Below are 21,986 nucleotides of genomic sequence, written 5' to 3'. Positions count from 1 at the left end.
GACTTTGATTCGAAGTAAAAAAAAGTTTGACTTCGAAAATTGAAGTAGTGTCTCTTTAAAAAGGTTCGACATCGACACTACGCCACCTTAAACCTACCGAATTGCTATGTTAGCCTATGGGGACCTCCTAGAACCTGTAGCCAACATTTGGCTACGTTTTTAGAAGTCAAAGAAAAATCGTTCGATCGATCGGTTAAATCGTTCGAAACGTTTGATTCGAAGGATTTCATCGTACGATTGAACGATTTTACTTTGACCGAATATGGCCAAATTCGATAAAAAAAAAACCTTTGACTTCAAATATCGAAGTAATGCCATTCTTTGGTTGAATTTCAAAGTTTTTTACTAGGGATGCACTGAATCCACTATTTTGGATTCGGCCGAATCCTTTGCGAAAGATTCGGCAGAATACCAAACCGAATCCGAATCCTAATTTGCATATGCAAGGGGAAGGGGGAATTTTTTTTACTTCCTTGTATTGTGACAAAAAGTGACGCCATTTTCCTCCCTGCCCCTAATTTGCATATGCAAATTAGGATTCAGATTTGGTTCAGTCCGGCAGAAGAATTCGCCCGAATCCGAATCCTGCTGAAAAAGGCTGAATCCTGGCCAAATCCCGAACCGAATCCTGGATTCGGTGCATCCCTATTTTTTACACTCCGAAATTCAACCCTTGATAAATCTGCCCCCAGGATTAGGAGAAGCCAATAGGATAGGATTGTTTTGCCTCCAATAAGGATTGATTATATCTTAGTTTGTATCAAGTACAAGCTACTGTACAGAGTACAGAGAAAAAGGAAATAATTTTTAAAAAGTTGTATAAAATGGAGTCTATGGAAGATCGGTACTTTCTGGACAATGGGTTTCTGGATAACAGATCCCATACCTGTATATGATAACAAGACATTCACTAACATTCATAGTTTAATGCAGTGATCCCCAACCAGTAGCTCGTGAGCAACATGTTGCTCTCCAACCCCTTGGATGTTGCTCCCAGTGGCCTCAAAGCAGGTGATTATTTTTGAATTCCAGGCTTGGAGGCAAGTTTTGGCTACATAAAAACCAGATGCACTGCCAAACAGAACCTCAATGTAGGTTGACAATTCACATAGGGGCTACCAAATAGCCAATCACAGCCCTTATTTGGCACCCAGGAACATTTTTCATGCTTGTGTTGCTCCCCGACTCCTTTTACTTCTGAATGTTGCTCACAGGTTCAAAAGGTTGGGGATCCCTGGTTTAATGTATCAGTATTTTATTGGATGTACCATAATAATAATAATAAAAATAATAACACTATGCTTGACCTGATATTCAGAGATGTAGACTTAAGAGAATTCAAGTCCCCTGCCCTGACATTCACATGCAGAAGTACTTGGATATGCTGTGATATTTATGCTGTTATATTTATCTCCAGAGAAGCTTAAGTGATTTTTCAATATGCATCAGCTTGCTTTTTCATTATTATTGTTCTTTATATTTCCTTTCATCGCTATTAACAAGTACCATTGCATTATTTCTATATCTGTAAAGAAGTGAAACATGCCCTGTGCAATAAGCTTTCTGTTATGCATTCTGAAAGCAGACATTATTATCTGAACAGTATTAGTAACACCTTTTTGAGGTGTAATTGCTTGTGTGAGCACATCGCTAGTGCTATACTATTGTAATATAATTATGTGTAAAGTGTTAAGTACTTAAGAAAATCATTAAATCTCTATTTCCCTTGATATGTGTTTGTAGAGAAACTTTGGTGTGAAAGGGAAAAAAGGCTGCTCATTCTTACACATGAGTGTAAAGTCAGTGCATTAATTAATAATCAAACACTTACATGGTTTACCATCAATGTTCCCTCTAATTCCTTCTCGGCTATGTGAGCAACAACATGTATTTTACAAACTGTGTGCTCAGGTCAGAATTATTACAAAATTTTGTGTTTTCAAACCAAATTCTTTGCTATGTGCATGAGCGCACAGCTTAGAGGGAATATTGTTTACCAACAAATAATGTTGTGAGTTTTTTTTGTATGTCTACAGTTACACCCTTAAAGGTTTGGTTTGCTACAGAAATAAATACAATACAACCTCCATTTTGCATTGTCGCAGGGACCAGAAAAAAATAGTGCAATATCCAGGAAAATGCAAAATTAAAGCAACTTATTCTACAAGTACTCAAAGGATATAATCACAGTAGTCAGTTTTACTTTGATTACTGTTTAATGACAAGGCATAAGCATCTCAGCATTAATGTTACATAATGGGGGGGGGGCATGTGAAAAGGCTTCTCTTGTAGTCACATGCACATCCTAAAGCAATAAGTGATAGGTACATGACTGTATGAGGTACAGACTAATTGGGCTAAAATAAGTTGCTTAGTGTTTTACACTTTTTAAGAACAAACAGACATTTTTGGGAACATACTTTGGTGTAAAAACAGGGAAAACATGATATAAAATCAGGAAAATGTACCCTTTGAAATGCATTATAAATTGGTGGGACCACAAAAAAGGTTTGAAATGCGGCTATGTAAATGGTTTTACTGTACAGGACATTATCATTAAGAAGCTATACTTGGGGCTCAGGGACATTGACTGAGCCAATCGTACTTTTGGTTTGATAATACTGTACTAAAAATATTTGCTCTTTGTCTGAACTAGCCTTATTAAGATGTGTGCTATGAATAACTGGGCCATTGATTTAGCATGTTAGAAAAAAAGGCAGGTTACTCAATTGCTATTCTTTTATTAATATGAAAACAGTGATAAATGCATTCTAATATTGAAGTGTCAGATTTATTAACCTCAAACAATTCCAATAAACCTGGACCGTCTTTTATAATGTAAATACTTGTTATAAGCACAGGACTTACTGTATTTGAAATTAATATGTACAAGTCCATTCTCTCCTCTCTGCTTCTCATTCCAAGTCATTACATTTTCTCCAAACTCTTCTACATATCTTCTGCTATACTGCTTTTGAAACCTCACCACTGTACCACCGTACATGTTTCAAGCCATTTTTATATTTCAAAGTTTCTTTTCAAAGGAGTTCAACAATCTTTTTATTCTACAATGCATGTACTGTATAGTTCAGGGATGAAAACTCAGTCGTCTTCCTGCTGTCACTGTTTTAGAGCTTCCCTCTTTGTCTGTCAGTCTGTGTAACACAATTTAGTTGCTGGCTGGCTCTGTAGGGGTGTAACTACAAAGGAACTCTGTGGTTGCAGGGGGGCTCAGGAGGGTAGAGGACCTATTGAGGCTCTAATTAATGAGCAATTTCAAAATATCTTGTTGGAATTAGTAAACTTAGGGCTCTAACTTGAATTTGCGGTGGGGCTGAGTAACATCTAGTTACACCGCTGTTAAGGGTGATGGATAATAAAGTTCTGAAGTAGATGAAAAGCTTAAGATTCAATATTCTTGTAATATACACTAACGGGCACATTTACTTAGGTTCGAATATCGAGGGTTAATGAAACCTCGATATTCGACCGTCAAAGTAAAATCCTTCGAATATCGAAGTCGAAGGATTTACCGCTATTCGTTCGCTCGAACGATTGTAGGAAAAAATGTTCGATCGAACGATTAAATCCTTCATATCGAACGATATGCTAGAAAGCCTATGGGGGCCTTCCCCATAGGCTAACATTGATGCTCGGTAGGTTTCAGGTGGCGAAGTAGGTGGTCGAAGTTTTTTTTAAAGAGACAGCACTTCGACTATCGAATGGTCGAATAGTCAAATGATTTTTAGTTCGAATCGTTCGATTCGAAGTCGTAGTCGAAGGTCGAAGTAGTCAATTCGATGGTCGAAGTAGCCAAAAAAAACATTAGAAATTTGAAGTATTTTTTATTCTATTCCTTCACTCGAGCTAAGTAAATGTGCCCCTTATTATTGTTATTAATTATTGTTGTTATGTTTTATCTTACTGTTACTGTCTTACTTATATGTGTGAGGATCAATCCTGCATAACATGATATTTAGAGTAAAGTTCCATTATTATTATTATTATTATTATTATTATCAGTAATCAGTAAAGCAAGTATTATTATTATTATTATCAGTAATTACATCAACAATAATCATATACTTTTTTACCATGTTTCTAGGCTAGCCCAGAATACTCTTCTTAAAATTGAATTTGAAAGTTGAAGAAAAGGAGAAGTAATGATATTGAAAGAAATACTTTTACTCAACTATTACCCATAAAGGTTTTTTGTGTTGATTTACTATCTATTTCTTCACTTTTGACTTTAATTATCTGCTTCAACTTCTCAGGACATAACCATTTCTTAGATTTGCATTGCATTAAGGGATCTTTCCTTTATATCGCTACTGATCTTGTCTTCTGAAGTAATTTAACACAATTCTAATTTTCTTTTGCATGCGCGGTGCTCTCCATCCATGGAAGTGAGTTATGTGTATTCAAGTGGTGCATCTTATGAATCTTGTTAAGCTTTACCGCCTTACAGCTCTCACTGACGGAATATTTAATCACAGAAATGAATTGGCAGATATGATATACAATGTGGTTAAGCCTTGCAGTATGTGTCTACACTGGCAATCGAGAAACAGGTGAATTTGCCATTTATCAGTCCTATCTTGACAGCTTTGTGTAACCTTCTGTTTTCTTACTTATTTATGAAGATTAAAGGTGCTTTAAATCAACTGTTTCCATGCAGATATATCATCTTTATTTCCAAAGTAGCCATTTTTTCATAATATGCATAGTCTATAAGAGAATGTTTCTTATTAAACCAGAAGCCATATCTAGAAGTCTGCCTCTTGGAAAAATAACACTTTGCATTCTCTAACTAGTAACTCATTTTGATTACTAGAAAACAACAAAACTGATAAATTATGAAAGCATGTGGTTGTTCTAAAAAATTTTGTTTTTAACCTTTTCAGTCTGTTTTAAGGTGTTATTTAGATACCTAAAACATATATAAATGTATAGTCATACTACCAGACTATTGTAGCAATAGACAGAAATGAAAGAATTATACTGTACATATATTACTAATCATCTACTTTAACTTCTAATGTCACAAATATATAGTCACTACAAAACTTCAGTAGTTTAACTATGACCAAATTCAAAGCACAAATCAAGTCAACAATGCTTCCATTTTAAGTTATACTATATATTAATGTTATATACTAAAAAGTGAAAAAGTGTACTGATGCAATGAGTACTACAAAGTGCAAATATGCCTGCAAAATAGTTTCCACCCATATGCCATTCACAGTACATTCATCAATGCAGATTTCTCCATAATTGCATTTTGAACTCAATTGCAAATTATGTTTGGTTTGAAATATACCTACGATGAAACATTTTTATCAAATGCTGGAGCAGCACTATTAACTGGTGCATTTTGAAAAAACATTTTTTTCCTCTAACTTTAAGGCTAATGACACAGTGGGGCTAAGATCAGCCTGCTGAAATATGCAGGTTGAAAATCAGCCCCATCAAGGGCAGTATCTGTCAAGGGTGCCGGGAGCGCTCAAGAGCGCGTCCTCTCCCGGGGGCGGAAAATCCAAGATGGTGGCGCCCTCTCAGGCCACATGGGCACTGGGACGCCGGCGCAAACACGCCAGTGCGTATGCCGATGCCGACGCAGACGCTGGCACGACAACATCGGCACAGACGCAGGTGTGATGACGCCGTCGCGATGACGTCACCGGTGGGCGCCAAAATTCATAGTAAAAGGGTGCCCTGGATGCTGAGACACTGCCCAATTATAGTTATTACTTCTGTGAAGTACATGGGTGTGTTCCTGTATTCTGTTCCTGTTAATTTCCTGATCTTGATCCCTGCCTAAATTCCTGTTTGTGAACCTGCGCTGCCTGCCTGAAGATTTTTGCCTGTGACCTTACTAATCTCTTGCTTAACCCCTCGGATACCTCGATCTTGGACTTTGTTCCTGGCTTCCTCCTTGGTCCAGACTACTCCCTTTGGGAGCCGCTAGGCCCCCTGACAGTATCCTCCTCTTCTGTTCAAATAAGGAACTTTTGTGTTGGCTCTGAAGCAACACACTTGGCTGATTTCATAGAAGAAAAGCAAGACACAACGATTCCTTATCCAAACAGAAGAGGAAGCTTCTGCCCTCATAGAGGATTCAGTAGACTGATTTAAGCCACCCTGTGGCACTAGCCTATTTATCAAACTGTGTGGAAAAAAATGGTGGATCAAATACACCACATATCACCTCCTTATCACTAGTGATGGGCGAATTTATTTGCCAGGCGTGAATTAGCAGCGAATTCCCGTATTTGCTGCCGGCAAATACATTCGCGAAACCGCTGCGAAAATTCGCCAGCATAAAAAAAATGGACTCTGGCGAATTTGCGTCAGCAGCAAAAAATGGACGCTGGCGTCAAAAACAGATGTCGGCGTCAAAAACTAGACGCCTACGCCGTTTAGCTAATTTTTCACCGTTTTACGAATTTCGCTGGAAATTCACTAATTTTTCAGTGAAGCAAAATGCCCCAAATTCGTCCATCACAACTTATCACCACAAATTGACATTCTCATTGTAAAAAAGTGCATATTTATCAAGCTGTGTATTAAATTGCTGTGGATTTTTTGTTGTAAAATTCCAGCATAAAAAGCTTAAAAATGTTGTGTAAAAACAGGCATTAGTACAGCGTTTGGAGTGCCTAAAAGAAAATTCATGTCTGTTTTTACCATTTTTTTCGGATGCAACTAATTTTGCACAGCATGATAAACTAAATGTAAAAACAAATAGCTCTAAGTAACAGTTTAAAGACTTTTGGGCATTTCTACTTATAATTACAACATAGAAAACAATGTTTAAATATGAAAAAATATGTTGTTTTATTGAGGGGGTAAATAAATGTAGTCTTGTCTCCCAATAACAGCAGGGCTTTTTACACTACTAGCCCCATTTCAAAGAAGTTTGAACTGTTTTTTCAAATACACTACAAGGTAAACGTATCCAATGTCAACTGTGTTCCCATTTGACAATTTCTCTTTACAATTATGAAAGCATTTTGAAACTTTTACGACTATTATACAGAATAAAAAAATGTAAGCATTGGCTCTGTCAGTTTGGGTGAAAAATTATTAAAAGTTTTTTCCCCAACCTTTGATAAATCTTCCCTGTTGAGAAAAGATCACCTATTTTTAACAAATAGGGTAGATTTATATTGAAGCTGGCACAAGAGCGGATTTCTTTAGAGATCAAAAATGATGGCAACAAAAGCTTAAGTCCAGTATTCACAATGACAATATGTTTACAAAGTTTGTCATTTAGATACAGTTGCATTACACGGTGCTCCATTTGTATAAAGCTAATATACAGTCATACAAGCCTAAAAAAAGGACAATGCAGCTCGAAGGACAACATAATTCAAAATACTGAATTAATACAGATCTAATTGTAATTGAAGTTTCTCATTAGAAGGTGCAAATTCCCCCTTGTGCTGTTTCTAAATCTCACTTGGGAATTCAAGTAGTTATACACAAAAATCAATAACCTGCCATTTTATAATTAAAAGACAAAATAAATGTTAGGGGAATGTGTATTAAATTAGGAAATTACTTTAGGAAAGATTGAAAATATTGATTTTAATTTACCAAATTTGTGAACTCCTTATGCCCCATGGAAGGAAAGCAATTAAAAGTTAGGTTGCTAATTCTGCATAAACTTGAAAATAAAATCAATAATTATGATTTTGAAACATTGATTTATTTCCATTATGAAAGAGTAATTCCCACAGTTTAATTCAAATTGGAAAGCATACATTTTTTTGATCCTATAGCAGACCGATTTTATAGAAGCTAATATGTTTGTGTGTGCGTTTGTTTACTCAAAACAAATGGCAAGGAATGAAAGCTTAAGCTTTAAAAAGAAAACAAGGTTTTCAAAGCCTTTAAAAATTTGATGTTTAGTTATATTACATAACTCAAAGAGCAATTAGCACAGGTTTTTTTTAGATGGGTAGTTTCAGGACCAGAGAGATAAAAACAATGAAAGAATGCCTAAAGTGTACAATAGTACCCCTACATAAATATCTGTCTGACATTGTGTAACAAAATGTCACAAATCTCCTTTGTTAAATATGCAATAAGTAATGTTAACAAAGAACACAATGTTCCTATCCTAAGACCAGGGTCTCACTGATAACGAAGTTACTTGGAGTGAACCTATCTCATGAAATCGACTCTGATTATTATTATTTAATATTATTAACATGTATTTATAAAGCTCCAACATTTTTGCAGCGCTGTAAAGTAACTGTGTTTATACAACTAAGTCATATAAATTACATTCATAGAACATATGGAGTTACATACATCACAACCAATAACGGTACAAAAGATGAGGAAGGCCCTGTGTAAAAAGAGCCTGTCAGTGAATTGTCCTCTATGCCTGTTAGTGTATTGGCAATGTCTCTTCTGGTGAATTGTCGCTAGCATTGGCCCAGTAAATCTGCCCCCATGAGAGGATACAAAATACAAAAAGAATGACCTAGTTCTGCTTGTATGTATGATGTTAAGACTAGTTTAACAGATGACAGCCACCTAAATGATTCTGGGATTGGAAAATTAGCAGCCTCTTGCAGATGCTCAGACTTGGAAAATGGGTTACATTTAGACCTCTCAAACTCAAGCTGTGCCATAATATTAGTTGGAAGATGTACTGTATGCCACTTCTCATGTGATGCACACACTTTCAATACCACATATTGCAGAACAGTGCAATTATCACAGTATTTCATATTTACAATTCATATACAGGTTTTTCTTTGTGGAACTGTGTAAATGTGCCTTACCTGCATAGAATTCAGGACTATAAACTGCTCCCACAACAGGATTCAGCTTCCATCCTAAGTAAAAATAAGGATTTTACTATTAATGTCTCCAAAGAAATTGAACTGGAAACATGCAGTCCAAAAAATGTTATGCTCATGAAATAAATCTCTGCTAAATTGCTGCTAAATTGCCCCTGGGCAGTAACCAATAAGCGAACAATAAGGGGCCAATTTACTTAGTTCGAGTGAAGGAATAGAATAAAAAAAACTTCGAATTTCGAATGTTTTTTTTTTACTTCGACCATCGAATTGTCTACTTCGACCTTCGACTACGACTTTGACTTTGAATCAAATGATTCGAACTAAAAATCGTTTGAATATTCGACCATTCGATAGTCAAAGTACTGTCTCTTTAAAAAAAACTTCGACCCCCTAGTTCGCCACCTAAACCTGCCGAAATCAATGTTAGCCTATGGGGAAGGTCCCCATAGGCTTTGGAACAATTTTTAGGTCGAAGAAAAATTGTTCGATCGATGGATTAAATGATTTGATCGTTAAATTGAACTATTTGCGGTAAATCCTTCGACTTTGATATTCGAAATCGAAGGATTTCAATTCGGCAGTCGAATATCGAGGGTTAATTAACCCTCGATATTCGACCATAAGTAAATTTGCCCCTAAGTGATTAGCTTTTTTTTAGACAAGTAGAACAATGCTAGAAAACATTTGATGAGGTTGCCATGGGTCACAAATAAACTCAGCTGTGTACAATTTTATGTTTTAATGATGATAGTAATAGTTTACCCTTACAAAAATAACAAATGATTTTGGTTGAGCTCGGTTTATTAAAAATATGATATAAATTTGAGTTTTAGTAAATAAACCCCATAATGTGTTTTTTTATGAATTGATCACTCATACATTTGCATTTTAATTGATAACTGATGATATTTTTTTTTTTAATGAACCTAAAATCCATTGAACAATTCTGCCAAAGATTTACAAAGATCTGCACCAAATGTAATTTTGCACTAACCCAGTTACACTAACAAATCACTGAACATAGCTAAGAGGCAGTTTCATATTCCATTTCAGTTCTGTTTGGCTGATGGCTGTATTAGATACATTTTTAAAAATTCAACACAGGAAGGAACTAATGCATCTTGATGAAAATAACACCAATTAAAACTTGCTTTATCTTGTCAACTAGATATGTGCTGGCTCATAAGTGTGTTGGTTAATCATGTGTGAGAAGTGCTAATGTCACTCTCAGAATGAAAGAACTGCCAAGAAGCTCGGAGGTGTCATTTATAGAGGTAAGTCCTCTGTTGTGGGTGTTAATGGCTGTATTTGTCTTTATGAATTAAATGTCAATTATACGTTGACATTTGCCATGTCAAATGACTGGACATTAGAGAAATCATTGCTCTTTCCTTATACTTAAGTATTATGCAGTTGTACAGAATGCTGCTTTCCAATGTATTGTAGGTTTAAAATGTAGAAATTTAAAGAGAATTGTGTGCAAATTATTAATGCGTAATACTTACGCACAGTTTTTTTTCAACAAGAAATAAAAAGTGAACAGGAAATGTGTTATTAAATTTAAAAAACACATTATCTTTTTTAGTTTTTTAGCTTGTATGAAATAGGTTATATATATATATATATATATATATATATATATATATATATATATATTTTTTTTTTTTTTCTTCAATGTCTAAGATATTCATTATTCTTATTATTAGTTAATTGTTAATACTGCACCCATACCAAGGGGGTTATTTATTAAAGGTCGAGTTTTGTTTTCTCAAAAAATAGAGTTTTTCAAGGGTAGTTTCTGTAAAAACTTAGGATACATTTTTTTAGGGATTTATTATGCCCTGAAGCTGCAAAATACTCAAAACCAAAAATACTCCAGCTAAAACCTGTCGAGGTGATGTAGTCAAAAGCAGGTCCCTTGAACCATCTGAAGATATTTTTAGCCTTTATGATTTTCGGGGATTTTTTTGGCGGTTTGCGCTCTGAAACTGGACCAATTTGAGGTATTCAAGGTTTTTTTTGGCAATAACTTCATTGGGGATTTTTACATTTGAGTTTTCTCATAAATATGCAAACATTTGAGTTGTGAGTTTATTCCAGGTAGAAAAAGCCTCACAAACCTCACAAACTCAACCTTTGATAAATAATTATAATTTATGTGAAAGTATGGAGGGGTGTGTGTATGGATGCAGGGTTTTCATTTGGAGGGGTTGAACTTGATGAAATTTGTCTTTTTTCAACCCGATTTAACTATGTAACTATGTAACTATATAACCCCCCTAATGTTGTTGTTTTACATGTTTATGAACTGCACCCATGCATGTTTATATCATGTGAGTACCTGCATATATGGGTGTGTTATTTTAATAATAGTTTTTTTTCCCATTGATCTAAATATTAAATTTAGTATCTGTGTATTTTTACAATAATTTCACAATACAATTATAATAGCAAGAACATCATAGCAACATCATAAATGAACTGAACATGAAAACTTACCATTTGTGTAAGGATTTAAGTTTTTTTTGTTTGTCATAACACGAGCAGTAGCATTATTAACCTAAGCACAGAAAAAACAATTATTATGGTGAAATATGTATGCAGACATTTCAATCATGCAATGCTTTTTGAGAACTGTATTAACATTTTATAAACGAAAAACAAATAACGTAAACTAATTACTGTAATCATATAAATGGAAGAATGGAATGTAAAATACAATTTAATAAAGAAGCATTTAAAGCAAATTAAAAAGGGTTTGTGTAGTCTGTAATTCAACTGCATGCTTTTAATACATGATATTACATACAGAGAATATTTATATACTGTTATAAATGAGGGTCACATAATACACATAATCCATGCAATGGATAAAGAAGGGAAAAATAGAATCTGGCAAAACATCGACAATCAGGTCAATATGCAAACTAACCCTTGAGAAACTATAAGTCATAATTTAAAAGGGAATCACTAAGCATTCAACACTTGAAACAAGAGCCACCATTCCATTGCAAAAACCAATAAATACATCCATTCAAGCATATACAAACAGCATCCAACAAAGGATAAAATGGTGCATTACTAAAGAGAGGAAAGAGTTAATATTCTGAGTAAGATGTGCATCAGTCATTCACAGTCCAAATGCTAATTCTCACACTTTTGTATAGTGCATTCTGTTTGCAAACAAAGGTGCAAACGTAGAAATATATGTGGCATATCCGCACTAAACACATGAAGTGGCACATTGACTTGATACCATTAGAACATTTACAAATGATGACTCCATAAAGAGTTGTCACGCGCATCTTGATTATTATTAATTATATATAATAATACATATATATATATATTGTAAAATATGCAACATCTTACTCAAAGACTATATGATTTTAGACAGAAAATGCACCCAAAATGGGGAACCCTTTAATAACACCCAGCATATAGTCTGGATTTTTTTTTCAAAAAAAAATCAGTTTCTTGTATTTTTCTTCTTCTTCTTTTTAAAGAAAGATGGCTCTAAATTTTGGCTAGAAGACAGAAGAGTGGGGACAAACTTGTCAAAATGCAAACCAATGCATTTAAACGGACCTGTCGGTGTAGTGAAACTTTTAAAAGGCTTTCAGTCTTTATGTGACACTTAATTTTCCCCATTTGCTTTCCTCTGCCTTTGCGAATCCCTCATCATCCCTGTAGTAAAAAACAATTACCAGTTGTGTTTGCAGTTTGCTTTTTTTTTTTTTACAATTTCTGTAACATGTGATGGTGTGTTGCCCCTTAAATCTTAAAGGGGTAGTTCACCTTTCACTTTTAGAATTTTGTAGAAATTCCAATTCTTAGCAATTTTTCAATCGGTCTTCATTTTTATAGTTTTTAAATTAATCATTTGCCTTTTTCTTTTTTTTTTCAGATTGCAAATCGGGGCACTGACCCCTGTCAGCTAAAAAACCTATAGCCCTGTGGAGCTGCAATTGTATTGCTATTGTTACAGCTGATTATTTATCATTTTATTCAGACATTTCTTATTAATATTCCAGTCTCTCATTTACACCAGTGCTTGGTTGAGAAGGAAATGTAGACCCTAGCAACCAGATTTTAAAAATCCAAAAACGAGAGCTGCTGAAAAAAAAGCTATAATTAAAAAAAAAACACATAATAAAAAATAAAGACCAATTTCAATTTGGCTCATTGGGGCAAATTCCCTAAGGCGTGAAAATTTGCCAGCGACTGCTTTGCAGACATCACAACACTTGACGTAAATTAGCCAGGACAACGCTAATTCCCTAAAATTGCGTCCAGGGCGCCGAACACTGACAAAGTTGTGCTAGTGTTACCTCAGCAAGCAAATCGAAGTTGCGCTAGCGTTGGCTAATTTGCATACGTGGGAAGTTATAGTTGAATGGATGTATATGTTGCAGCAAATATATTACATTACACAAGCCCAGGGAACCTTAATACAATAAAATAGAGTTGTTATAATGCCCTACACATGAGCCCACTGTATAGTTAATGTTCCATATGTTAGAAAATGTATGGGGGAACCTGGTTACCCAAAAAACATTTTACGGTCTTTTGCAGTCCAGCGTTTTTTGGGACTTAAAAAATTGAGGATGTCCTATCCACCCCATTGCACTTTGTCTGGCACAAGAGGTAACGTTCAGTAAAATCCGCATCTTACTGAATTTGCGGACTTACATCCCTTCGCCAGAGCAAATTCGCCTGGCGACATAGTGTGAATGATCACTAGCGAGTGTCTCTTTCACTAGCGAAGTTATGCCTGTGCCCATTAGGGAATTCGCAAAGTACCAAAATGGCATCACGCTGGCAAATTTTTGCTAGCGTTGGTCACTTCGCACTTTAGGGAATCCGCCTCAAGGTCTCTGCAATATACTAAAAGTTCATTTAAATGTGAACAACCCCTTAAAAAGATATTGAGTATCATTTATGATGCCAATTTAGTGCCAGATTCAGACTATTCTGTCCTTTTGGTTTACAGTAAATTATGGGAATATCGAGTTTTGTTCAGAATTCAGCTCTGAAATTGGATCATAAAAAACATTTCATTTAAAACAATGGGGTATTATTACTCTCTATTTGTAATATCAATGAGATAAGTAAAAAATGTTTTACCTTTTAACATGTAATACAAAGTTTTCCTGGAAAGCTAAAATTAATTTTGTACTAAAATAATTCACAAAAAAGTAGATACATGCATGTTCAATGTACATCTTAAGAAATGAATGAATTAGACATGTATATAAAAATCAGAAGAAATAAAATGCAGAAACATGCACCTCTATTTTACGACCCTCTACCACCGTTCCGTGTAATTTCTCTCTTGCCCTGTCCGCATCAGCACTATTTTCGAACGTTACGAAACCAAATCCCTGCATGCAAGAGGTAGAAGGGAAGAATAACATGCAGATTAATATTCCGTTCATATAAATTATTCACATAAATGTTAAGGTTTTTATTGCTTCTGCTAAATAAAGATTTTAATATACAAGCATATAAAAATTATAGATTGTTGTGGCCACATTTTTGTTTGCACTTCAGATTGATTTAATTAGTATAGCATCTGACTTAGCAGTAATAATTGTGTGAAATATTCTTTTTTATGTGTTTGTGTTGATTACTAAAATGTAATAAAACCAAAGCATGCATTTACGGCATTTGAGATCACACATATTTACTATAGGAAGTTGCTTTGTCATTTTAATAACAGCTGTATTATACAGGTATGGGACCTGTTATCAAGAATGCTTGGGACCTGGGGTTTTCTGGATAATGGATCTTTCCATAATTTGGGTCTTCATGTCTACTAGAAATTCATTTAAACATCAAATAAACCCAAAAGGCTGGTTTTGCTTCCAATAAGGATTAATTATATCTAAGTTGGGATCAAGTACAAGCTACGGTTTTATTATTACAGACAAAAAGGAAATCATTTTTAAAAATTTGGATTTTTTGGATAAAATGGAGTCTATGGGAGCCATTCTGTAATTCGGTGCTTTCTGGATATTGGGTTTCCGGATAAGGGATCCTATACCTGTATTAAGATTTTCATGTTAGCAATATCAGGTTAAAGCTGTTAAGGTGTGTTATAAGTGACTGTTTACTAAACGTTTTCAATGTTAACACAAATGTTTTTAGGTTAAAGATCAATCGTATAGTTGAAAAAAAAAAAATAGAAATGTTTCCGACATTGTAACATCTAGCTTGTTAATAAAGCTATCATGTCAAATATCAATATGTCTGTAATTTTTCCAATTAAACTATAAACATGTAAACAACTATATTTAAACTGTATAGCTATTTTTCCAAGGTGCTGTTAAGATTGTTGGTTTGGACTGTAGTTTTTTCCTTGCCTTAAAAGCATCGCCAACTGTCTTCCTATGTGTTTATAATACAAGAAACCAGAAGGGCATGTGACCTAGCAGTCAAGATATTAGACCAGTATTTTGTGGCCAAGCATGGATGTAAATTATATTCTCAATGCCATTGGACAATTGAATTATGTCAGCCTGGATGTGCCTCCATAAGTGCAATTTTGTGGAAAAGGTTTTAACATTTCAGTTTTTTGTCTGTATGCAAACATAGATTTAGGGCAAATGGTATGACTGTGCATGTACCTTTTATTCTGGCTACATTTTTTAAGGCAATTAGGGCATTATACAAAGTAAACTACTGTACAAATTTAAAACAGGTGTCAATTGTTTACAACGCCAAGTGACCTATTCACTTACTGATATTCATTTATTTCAGGATATATTGTGCTCTTATTTCAGTGTATGATATTTTTATGCTTGGGCATCATTTTATTCCATTTCTGAAGTCATCATTTCCACATAAAATATATACATCTCCTATGTTTCATTTTTTAAAGAATGAACTTAATGACTTAATACTCTCAGAATCTGTCGTAATTTGTATTCATTCATTCATGGGGTTTTTTTTTTGTGTATTTTGTACTGAACAGGGCACTAGAAATTCAAAATTCATTATCTTTGAAGGAATATAATTTGCTGAAATAGCTTTAGTGTAAAATGTATCAGCAACAAATATATATACAAATCACATTTTGTATTCAAAGGGTTGGAATATTAAGGCATTTTGATAGCCAGGAAAGAGTCTACACTGGAGTAATTTGGAGCAATACACAGGGTAATTGCTTGAGAGCATATTAGATTATATTACCAACTTTCATCTCAATAGCAGGAAATACCTATTCCAGCAAATGTTCTTTTTTATTCTGCAAACATAAAATCATTTTCTGTGATGAGAAATGTAATTATCACTGGAGGATAAAGGAAAAATGCAAAGTTCTCGATTATGTATTTCAAGGCAAGCAACTATGCTGGTGTATACATTTAGCACTTAATTCTCATCCTACTATACTTTGGCAAGCAAAAAAGCTAATGTATCAACCAAATTAAATTTGTATTTACAGAAATTTGATCTATACACAAAGCTAAAAATTGTGGCTCAATATGTAACTACACATTTCTTGATAATTCCTTATTAGGCCCATTGACAGATCAGCCAAATATTGTGACAGTTCAACACGTGCTTTAATAACCAAATTGCAATAGCCTGAGTAAAAGACCATTTGGATCACTAAGATCACTGTAAGAGTACAGATTTTTTGCAAAGAAATGGGTAACAACCCCATAAATATGACAGTAGTAGGTCATTGCCTTCTAGTATTGTGTAATAGTATCTGACATGACTGGATCAGGTGTAGGATCCCTAAACACAGGCGAAAAATCAGACCATTCATTTGAAAAATAATCAGATTAGATTATCTCATAGACCTGAATTATGTAGCTGGCCTTCATGTTGCAAACCCTTTTTCCAGTGTTTCGTAATCCTGAATATTTCTAGACTATATAGATATGTAATAACAATCTAAGAAGCCATGCAGTATCTAATTAACTTCTGTTTTGTTTCCTACAAAAAGAAATACTTCAAAATAAAAATAGTAACATATATATATATATATATATATATATATATATAATATATATATATATATATATATATATATATATATATATATATATATATATAATGGAATCCTTACCTTGGAGCCCCGTTCATTAAAAATGATTTCAACATCTAAGATTTTACCGAATTGCTGCAGGGGAAAAAAAAGATTAAAATATTTTATACTATTCTAGTACATTATAACAATAACAATAATACTCAATATATCAAAAGTTTATATGAGTCAAAATAAAACCAGAGCAACAGAAACAAAATGTTTTATGATATGATTTTCTGATTTAAAGAATAAGATTGCAGGTTGACTTACATTTTAACTTTCTGATAAATCTTAATAGGAATGGGCAAATCTTTTTGCTAGGTTTTGCTGCAAAAAATATCCATAGACTCCAATGCATAAGAAAAAAGTTGTGTGGTTTTTTTTTTACAAAGCATTATTAATGATTATATTTAAATTTCCAAGCTCACTTGAAATACTTTTTTCAAATCATTAAGCTCCCAGTATTTGACACTGCATACATTTAAGACAATTAGGGGCATATTTCTCAAGGGTCGAATTTCGAATTAAAAAAACTTTGAAATTCGAATCGTTTGAATTGAAGGAATAGTAATAGACTATTCCCTGGTCGAAGTACTAAAAAAAATTCACCTCCACCATTGATAAATCTGCCCCTTATTGTTTCAGCAGTTCTGAGCTCTAACACCTACAGTACTTCTAACACCTCATAAAACAGAATTGTATTCAACTGCTCAAAACATTAAAATGCATTCTAGTAAGCGAACACATTGATTTGTTTTGATAAATGATAAATAAAGTTATTAAACATTTCCCTTGCTGTCAGGAAAATTGTCCTGATATTCAGGGACTTCAAAAATCCACAGATTCAATATAATTGCTACTATGTTATTTGATATCAGAGCACAATTTTTTTGGTTATTATTGGTTTCTGAAAAGAGAAGAGTGATGATATTGTCCATATTTTGCCCATGAATAATATTGCTTTATGATGCATGATATGCTCTACAAACTCTAACCTCTGTGGCAAAATGTAAGCATTATAAGCATTTCAGCAAATGAAGGTAATAGAACAATGGGGGTTTATTTATTAATTTCCTGGATGCAATTGCACAGAACCACAGGGCCCACATGCAGAGCTATTTTGCCCAGAGCAATAGTCTATATAGGCTGCATGTAGCACCACTGGATTAAAAATACAGTGCAAGGTGAAGTGTGCAGAGCTATCCGGTGCAAGGCAGTCCTGTGCATAACACCTGTAGTGGGTAGGTGGAAAATACTGGGCTTTCCAGCATTTGAGGTCAATTTTTCATCAATATTTTTCTTGAAAAAAATCAAGCAAAATGACGTCTTTGTAACATGAATATAATTAACAGTTCTGAATTGTTATATTTACAACCTTAACATTTATATATAAATACACTTTTTTATATGAATGGATGCAGCTTGATAACTTACACCAAACATTTGTCTAAGATCTGGGTCTCTGAATCTGAAGGGGATATTTGAAACATGAAGTCTCTTAGGTTGTGTTTTGTTTTCTGTGTTTTCAGAAGGTTGTGTCTGTTGCTGTCCATCAGTCTGTGCTGCATCATCTGTCTGCTGTGAAGAGAACACAGAAAAATAGAATGTAAGGTATGTTTTGTTATAAAATACACAAGTGCAGCATGATAACTATTACAGAACATTTCTGATATTAACTCTACTGCCAATGACAATAATATCTATTTCACATTTGTTATGGGCAAATCTGACCTGTTTCACTTCACTAAAAATTAGCAAAATGGCGAAACAATTTTTTTTATTTGTGACAAATTGCGCAACAAATTTTAAATGTACAACAATTTTTTCAGCCATTAGAGTTCATGGGTGTCATTTTGACTGAGAACATTGGCTAAAACATTTGCTCATCACTGAAATGAATGAAAAAGGTTTGGATATAGTATCTTCTGTTATAGAATTGAATTTAAATTCATATAAATAAATATATAATAAAAAAACAACTGCATAACACATGTGTAACTAGTGATGGGCGAATTTATGCCACAGGCGAATACGTCTGTGAAACTGCCACAAAAAATCCTGGACCCTGGTGCAGTTTCGCAAATCTTTTGCCGTTTGGCGAATTGCGCAATTTTTTTGCCAAATCGAACCGCGACAAATTTGCCCATCATTATGTGTAACTTAATTTACATATGTAAATTGATGGATATTAAAGAGGCAGTATAAAACCTTATACAACATGGGTTCAGTGAATAGAAATTGTGTAGAATTCACTCTTTGCCTATTTTTTTAATGATGAAAAATCTATATTTTGTGTTATTTCTTGCCTAAAAGGGGAAGCAAACAAACTAATCCTACTATATGTTTGGCCCTTTTGAGGTAGATAATTATATTACCAAATGCACAGGTTAAACCACAGCATAATTGCCTCCTGCTACCAGAACAATCACAACAAAGAGTGAATTTACTAGAATTTTTTTTAGTGGGGGAGTTATGCTTTTCACTCATATGCAAAGCAGAGTGAATTCTGGAAAGAAAGCCCAATATCACTCCTAATAATTAGGTAGTTAAAACAGGAATCCAAAAACCTATTTCAAATTGCCTTGGTCCTATGGTATTCTATTAAATAATTGAATTTAAAGCATAATTACAAATTGCTCCCAAAGCAATGTTCAAAATTATTTTTCAGTTTAAAATATCTGAGATGTCCCGAAAAATCAAAGACCAGATGACAGGGCTAAACCAAAATCAAACTCCCACTGTGAAAAAGTATTAATAACAGATCTATGTACATGGACATATGCCCTCTTTATTAAATTTGAACAGATTCATTACCTACTGAAGGCAAAAGGACATTAGTGTGGCTGCTACTGTTTACATGTTGGACATGTTTATCAGTGTGTCTCCAATTCAAAAATTAAAAGCCAAAATGGCACTATTTAGGGCATATTCTGATCTGAGCTTGCTAAAAAGAAATCTGTTTTTGTACTCAGAAATGTCTGTCAAAATATTCCAATACATTGTCTAGCTAACCTAAATAATCCTAATATTAAAGTTGTTTTGTAGCAGAAGCTTAATAGTTGTTATATTTTTTTTCATTTTGTAATTGCTTTACAGAGACAAATGCAGTATAATACATGATTAAGCACACTATATACTTGGGGGCAGATTTATCAAAGGTTGAGGTGAATTTTCAAACTATTTTTTGTGTACTTCAACTAGGGAATAGTCCAAATTCAATTCGAATTTAAAAGAAATTCAAAAATTCGAATTTATCATGTACTGTCTCTTGAAAAATTCGACTTCGACCATTCGCCATCTAAATCCTGCCAAATTGCTGTTTTAGCTTATGGGGGACCTCCAAGAACCTATTTGGAGTCAATTGGTGGACTTTGAAAAATCTACGTTTTTTTTTAGGAAAACTTTGAATTGAATTTGATCGAATGCACTATTCCTTCGATTCAAATGATTTGAATTCGGCCGAATACAGACCTATTCAATAGAAAAAACCTATTGACAAAAAAACCTTCAACTTTATTTTGGTTGGTTTTTTTGAATTTCAAAGTTTTTTCAATTCAAAATTTGAGCCTTGATAAATATGCCCCTTAGACATTGGTACACACATATGTATGTGCACACCCATGAGATGCACAAAAAATATGAGTACTTTTCTGATTCTTATTGAATGTGCCTACTATTTAATAGTTTCCTGGCTGAAGGGGGAAGGTATATTGAAATTTATGGGATACTATATCAGTAATTGCTCAATTGCCCCACATACTGTAGGCATTGTGCATTATATTGAAATAGTTATTTAGCTAATGAACACCGTAAGAGAAAAGTGCTGTTTCATTTTCAAGATGGCTGATATGGATTGCCAGTAAGGATTTTATTGTCAATACAGAAATCCAGTGGAATCACACAAAGGTCTATCAAAACTGCTTAACCATGGGCCATTGGGTCCCCTCAAGAGGCAATTCTCTTGAAACTGCTCACAATGCCATCACATAGATATTTGTCTATGCAGCTCTACACTAATACATGTTTGTTTTGTTTTTTAAAACATTGGTTGTATTCCCATTCAGGTTCCCTTAGTACAAAAATGGCACCATCATTGTTTACAATGCATCAGATCTGACCAAGAGCTTATACATATACAAACCACCTTATAAGATAAATTACAGATTGGGCTTACTTTAATTGCCTTACTTTAGATCTTTACTTCATAGGTCCCTGTTTTTACAACCAGACAGTAGGGGTTACTTATATACAGTTGTTCTTTTTAGTTGGAAAATAAGAAATTCATTTAGCAACCAAGAGAAGTAAAACAAAGTAAACCAATACATGCTCATTTTAAACTGTTGAATTAATAATATATACACATATATTGTAATTCATTATAACACCATTCTTTTTTTCTTTGTGTGTGTATTACTGTGTGTTACTGATTATAACATCAAGTAATTTAATAGTACTTGAGGTATGACATATAATTTGTCACTTTCATCAAAAAGCTCATGTCCAATCATTTTCGCATGACTCTCTACAGATTTTTTGTTTTCAACTGAGATGAACTTTCTAATTTAAAAACCCAGACAAACAAGTATTTATATCAGGAGATTATTGATGAGCGATGTCTGGAGAGCTATGGGTGCTGCATCAGCCAGTGATAGAGTAGTCACTGTAGAAAATCACTGGCTCCTAAGCAATAGAGTGCTCAGAACATTGCTGGACAGATTTGTTGGTTATATTTAATATTATGGCATTTCTATTACAGTATATTTTTATCACACAATATAAGATCACTAAGAGAAAAAAATGCAATTATAGTCTATATTCCCCTGTGTAACAGTATAATTTAGGGCTGGTCTCTAGACAACTTTTTATAGATAATCTGTACCTAATCAGAAATAAACTTTTGTTTTTGGCACCAATACCAGTTTATGATTGACAATATTTATGCATTTAAAAATGCTCCTATATAGGAATGCATATAAGCCAACAAGCAAATAGAAATTCTCAATAGCTTCTCAAACACATTTTGAAGACAACATATCCTTTCATCTAAGTTAGTCTGTTTTTTTAATTTTAAAATGAAATTTCTAAAGATGCAGGTTGTAGTAGGCAAAGTGTCCAGATAAAATGTT

At 33.9% G+C, this 21,986-nt stretch overlaps 1 protein-coding gene across 9 annotated transcripts in view; it reads right to left on the bottom strand.

Annotated features, from left to right (window-relative positions):
* LOC108701881 (RNA binding protein fox-1 homolog 1) overlaps positions 1-21,986 on the bottom strand; it is a 375,478-nt gene that overhangs the window by 104,296 nt on the left and 249,196 nt on the right. For all 9 annotated transcript variants that reach the window (XM_041575880.1, XM_041575881.1, XM_041575885.1 and 6 more), the window contains exons 3-7: positions 18,295-18,438; positions 16,900-16,953; positions 14,111-14,203; positions 11,319-11,379; positions 8,799-8,852 (exon numbers count right to left, since the gene is read on the bottom strand). In XM_041575880.1, the coding sequence (XP_041431814.1) occupies positions 8,799-8,852; positions 11,319-11,379; positions 14,111-14,203; positions 16,900-16,953; positions 18,295-18,438 (406 nt within the window). The remainder of the gene's footprint in view (positions 1-8,798; positions 8,853-11,318; positions 11,380-14,110; positions 14,204-16,899; positions 16,954-18,294; positions 18,439-21,986) is intronic.

Source organism: Xenopus laevis, chromosome 9_10L (genome assembly GCF_017654675.1).
Source record: "Xenopus laevis strain J_2021 chromosome 9_10L, Xenopus_laevis_v10.1, whole genome shotgun sequence".
NCBI lineage: Eukaryota > Metazoa > Chordata > Amphibia > Anura > Pipidae > Xenopus > Xenopus laevis.
The sequence above is the reverse complement of the archived record's forward strand: the minus strand, read 5'-3'. Positions and strand labels throughout refer to the sequence as shown.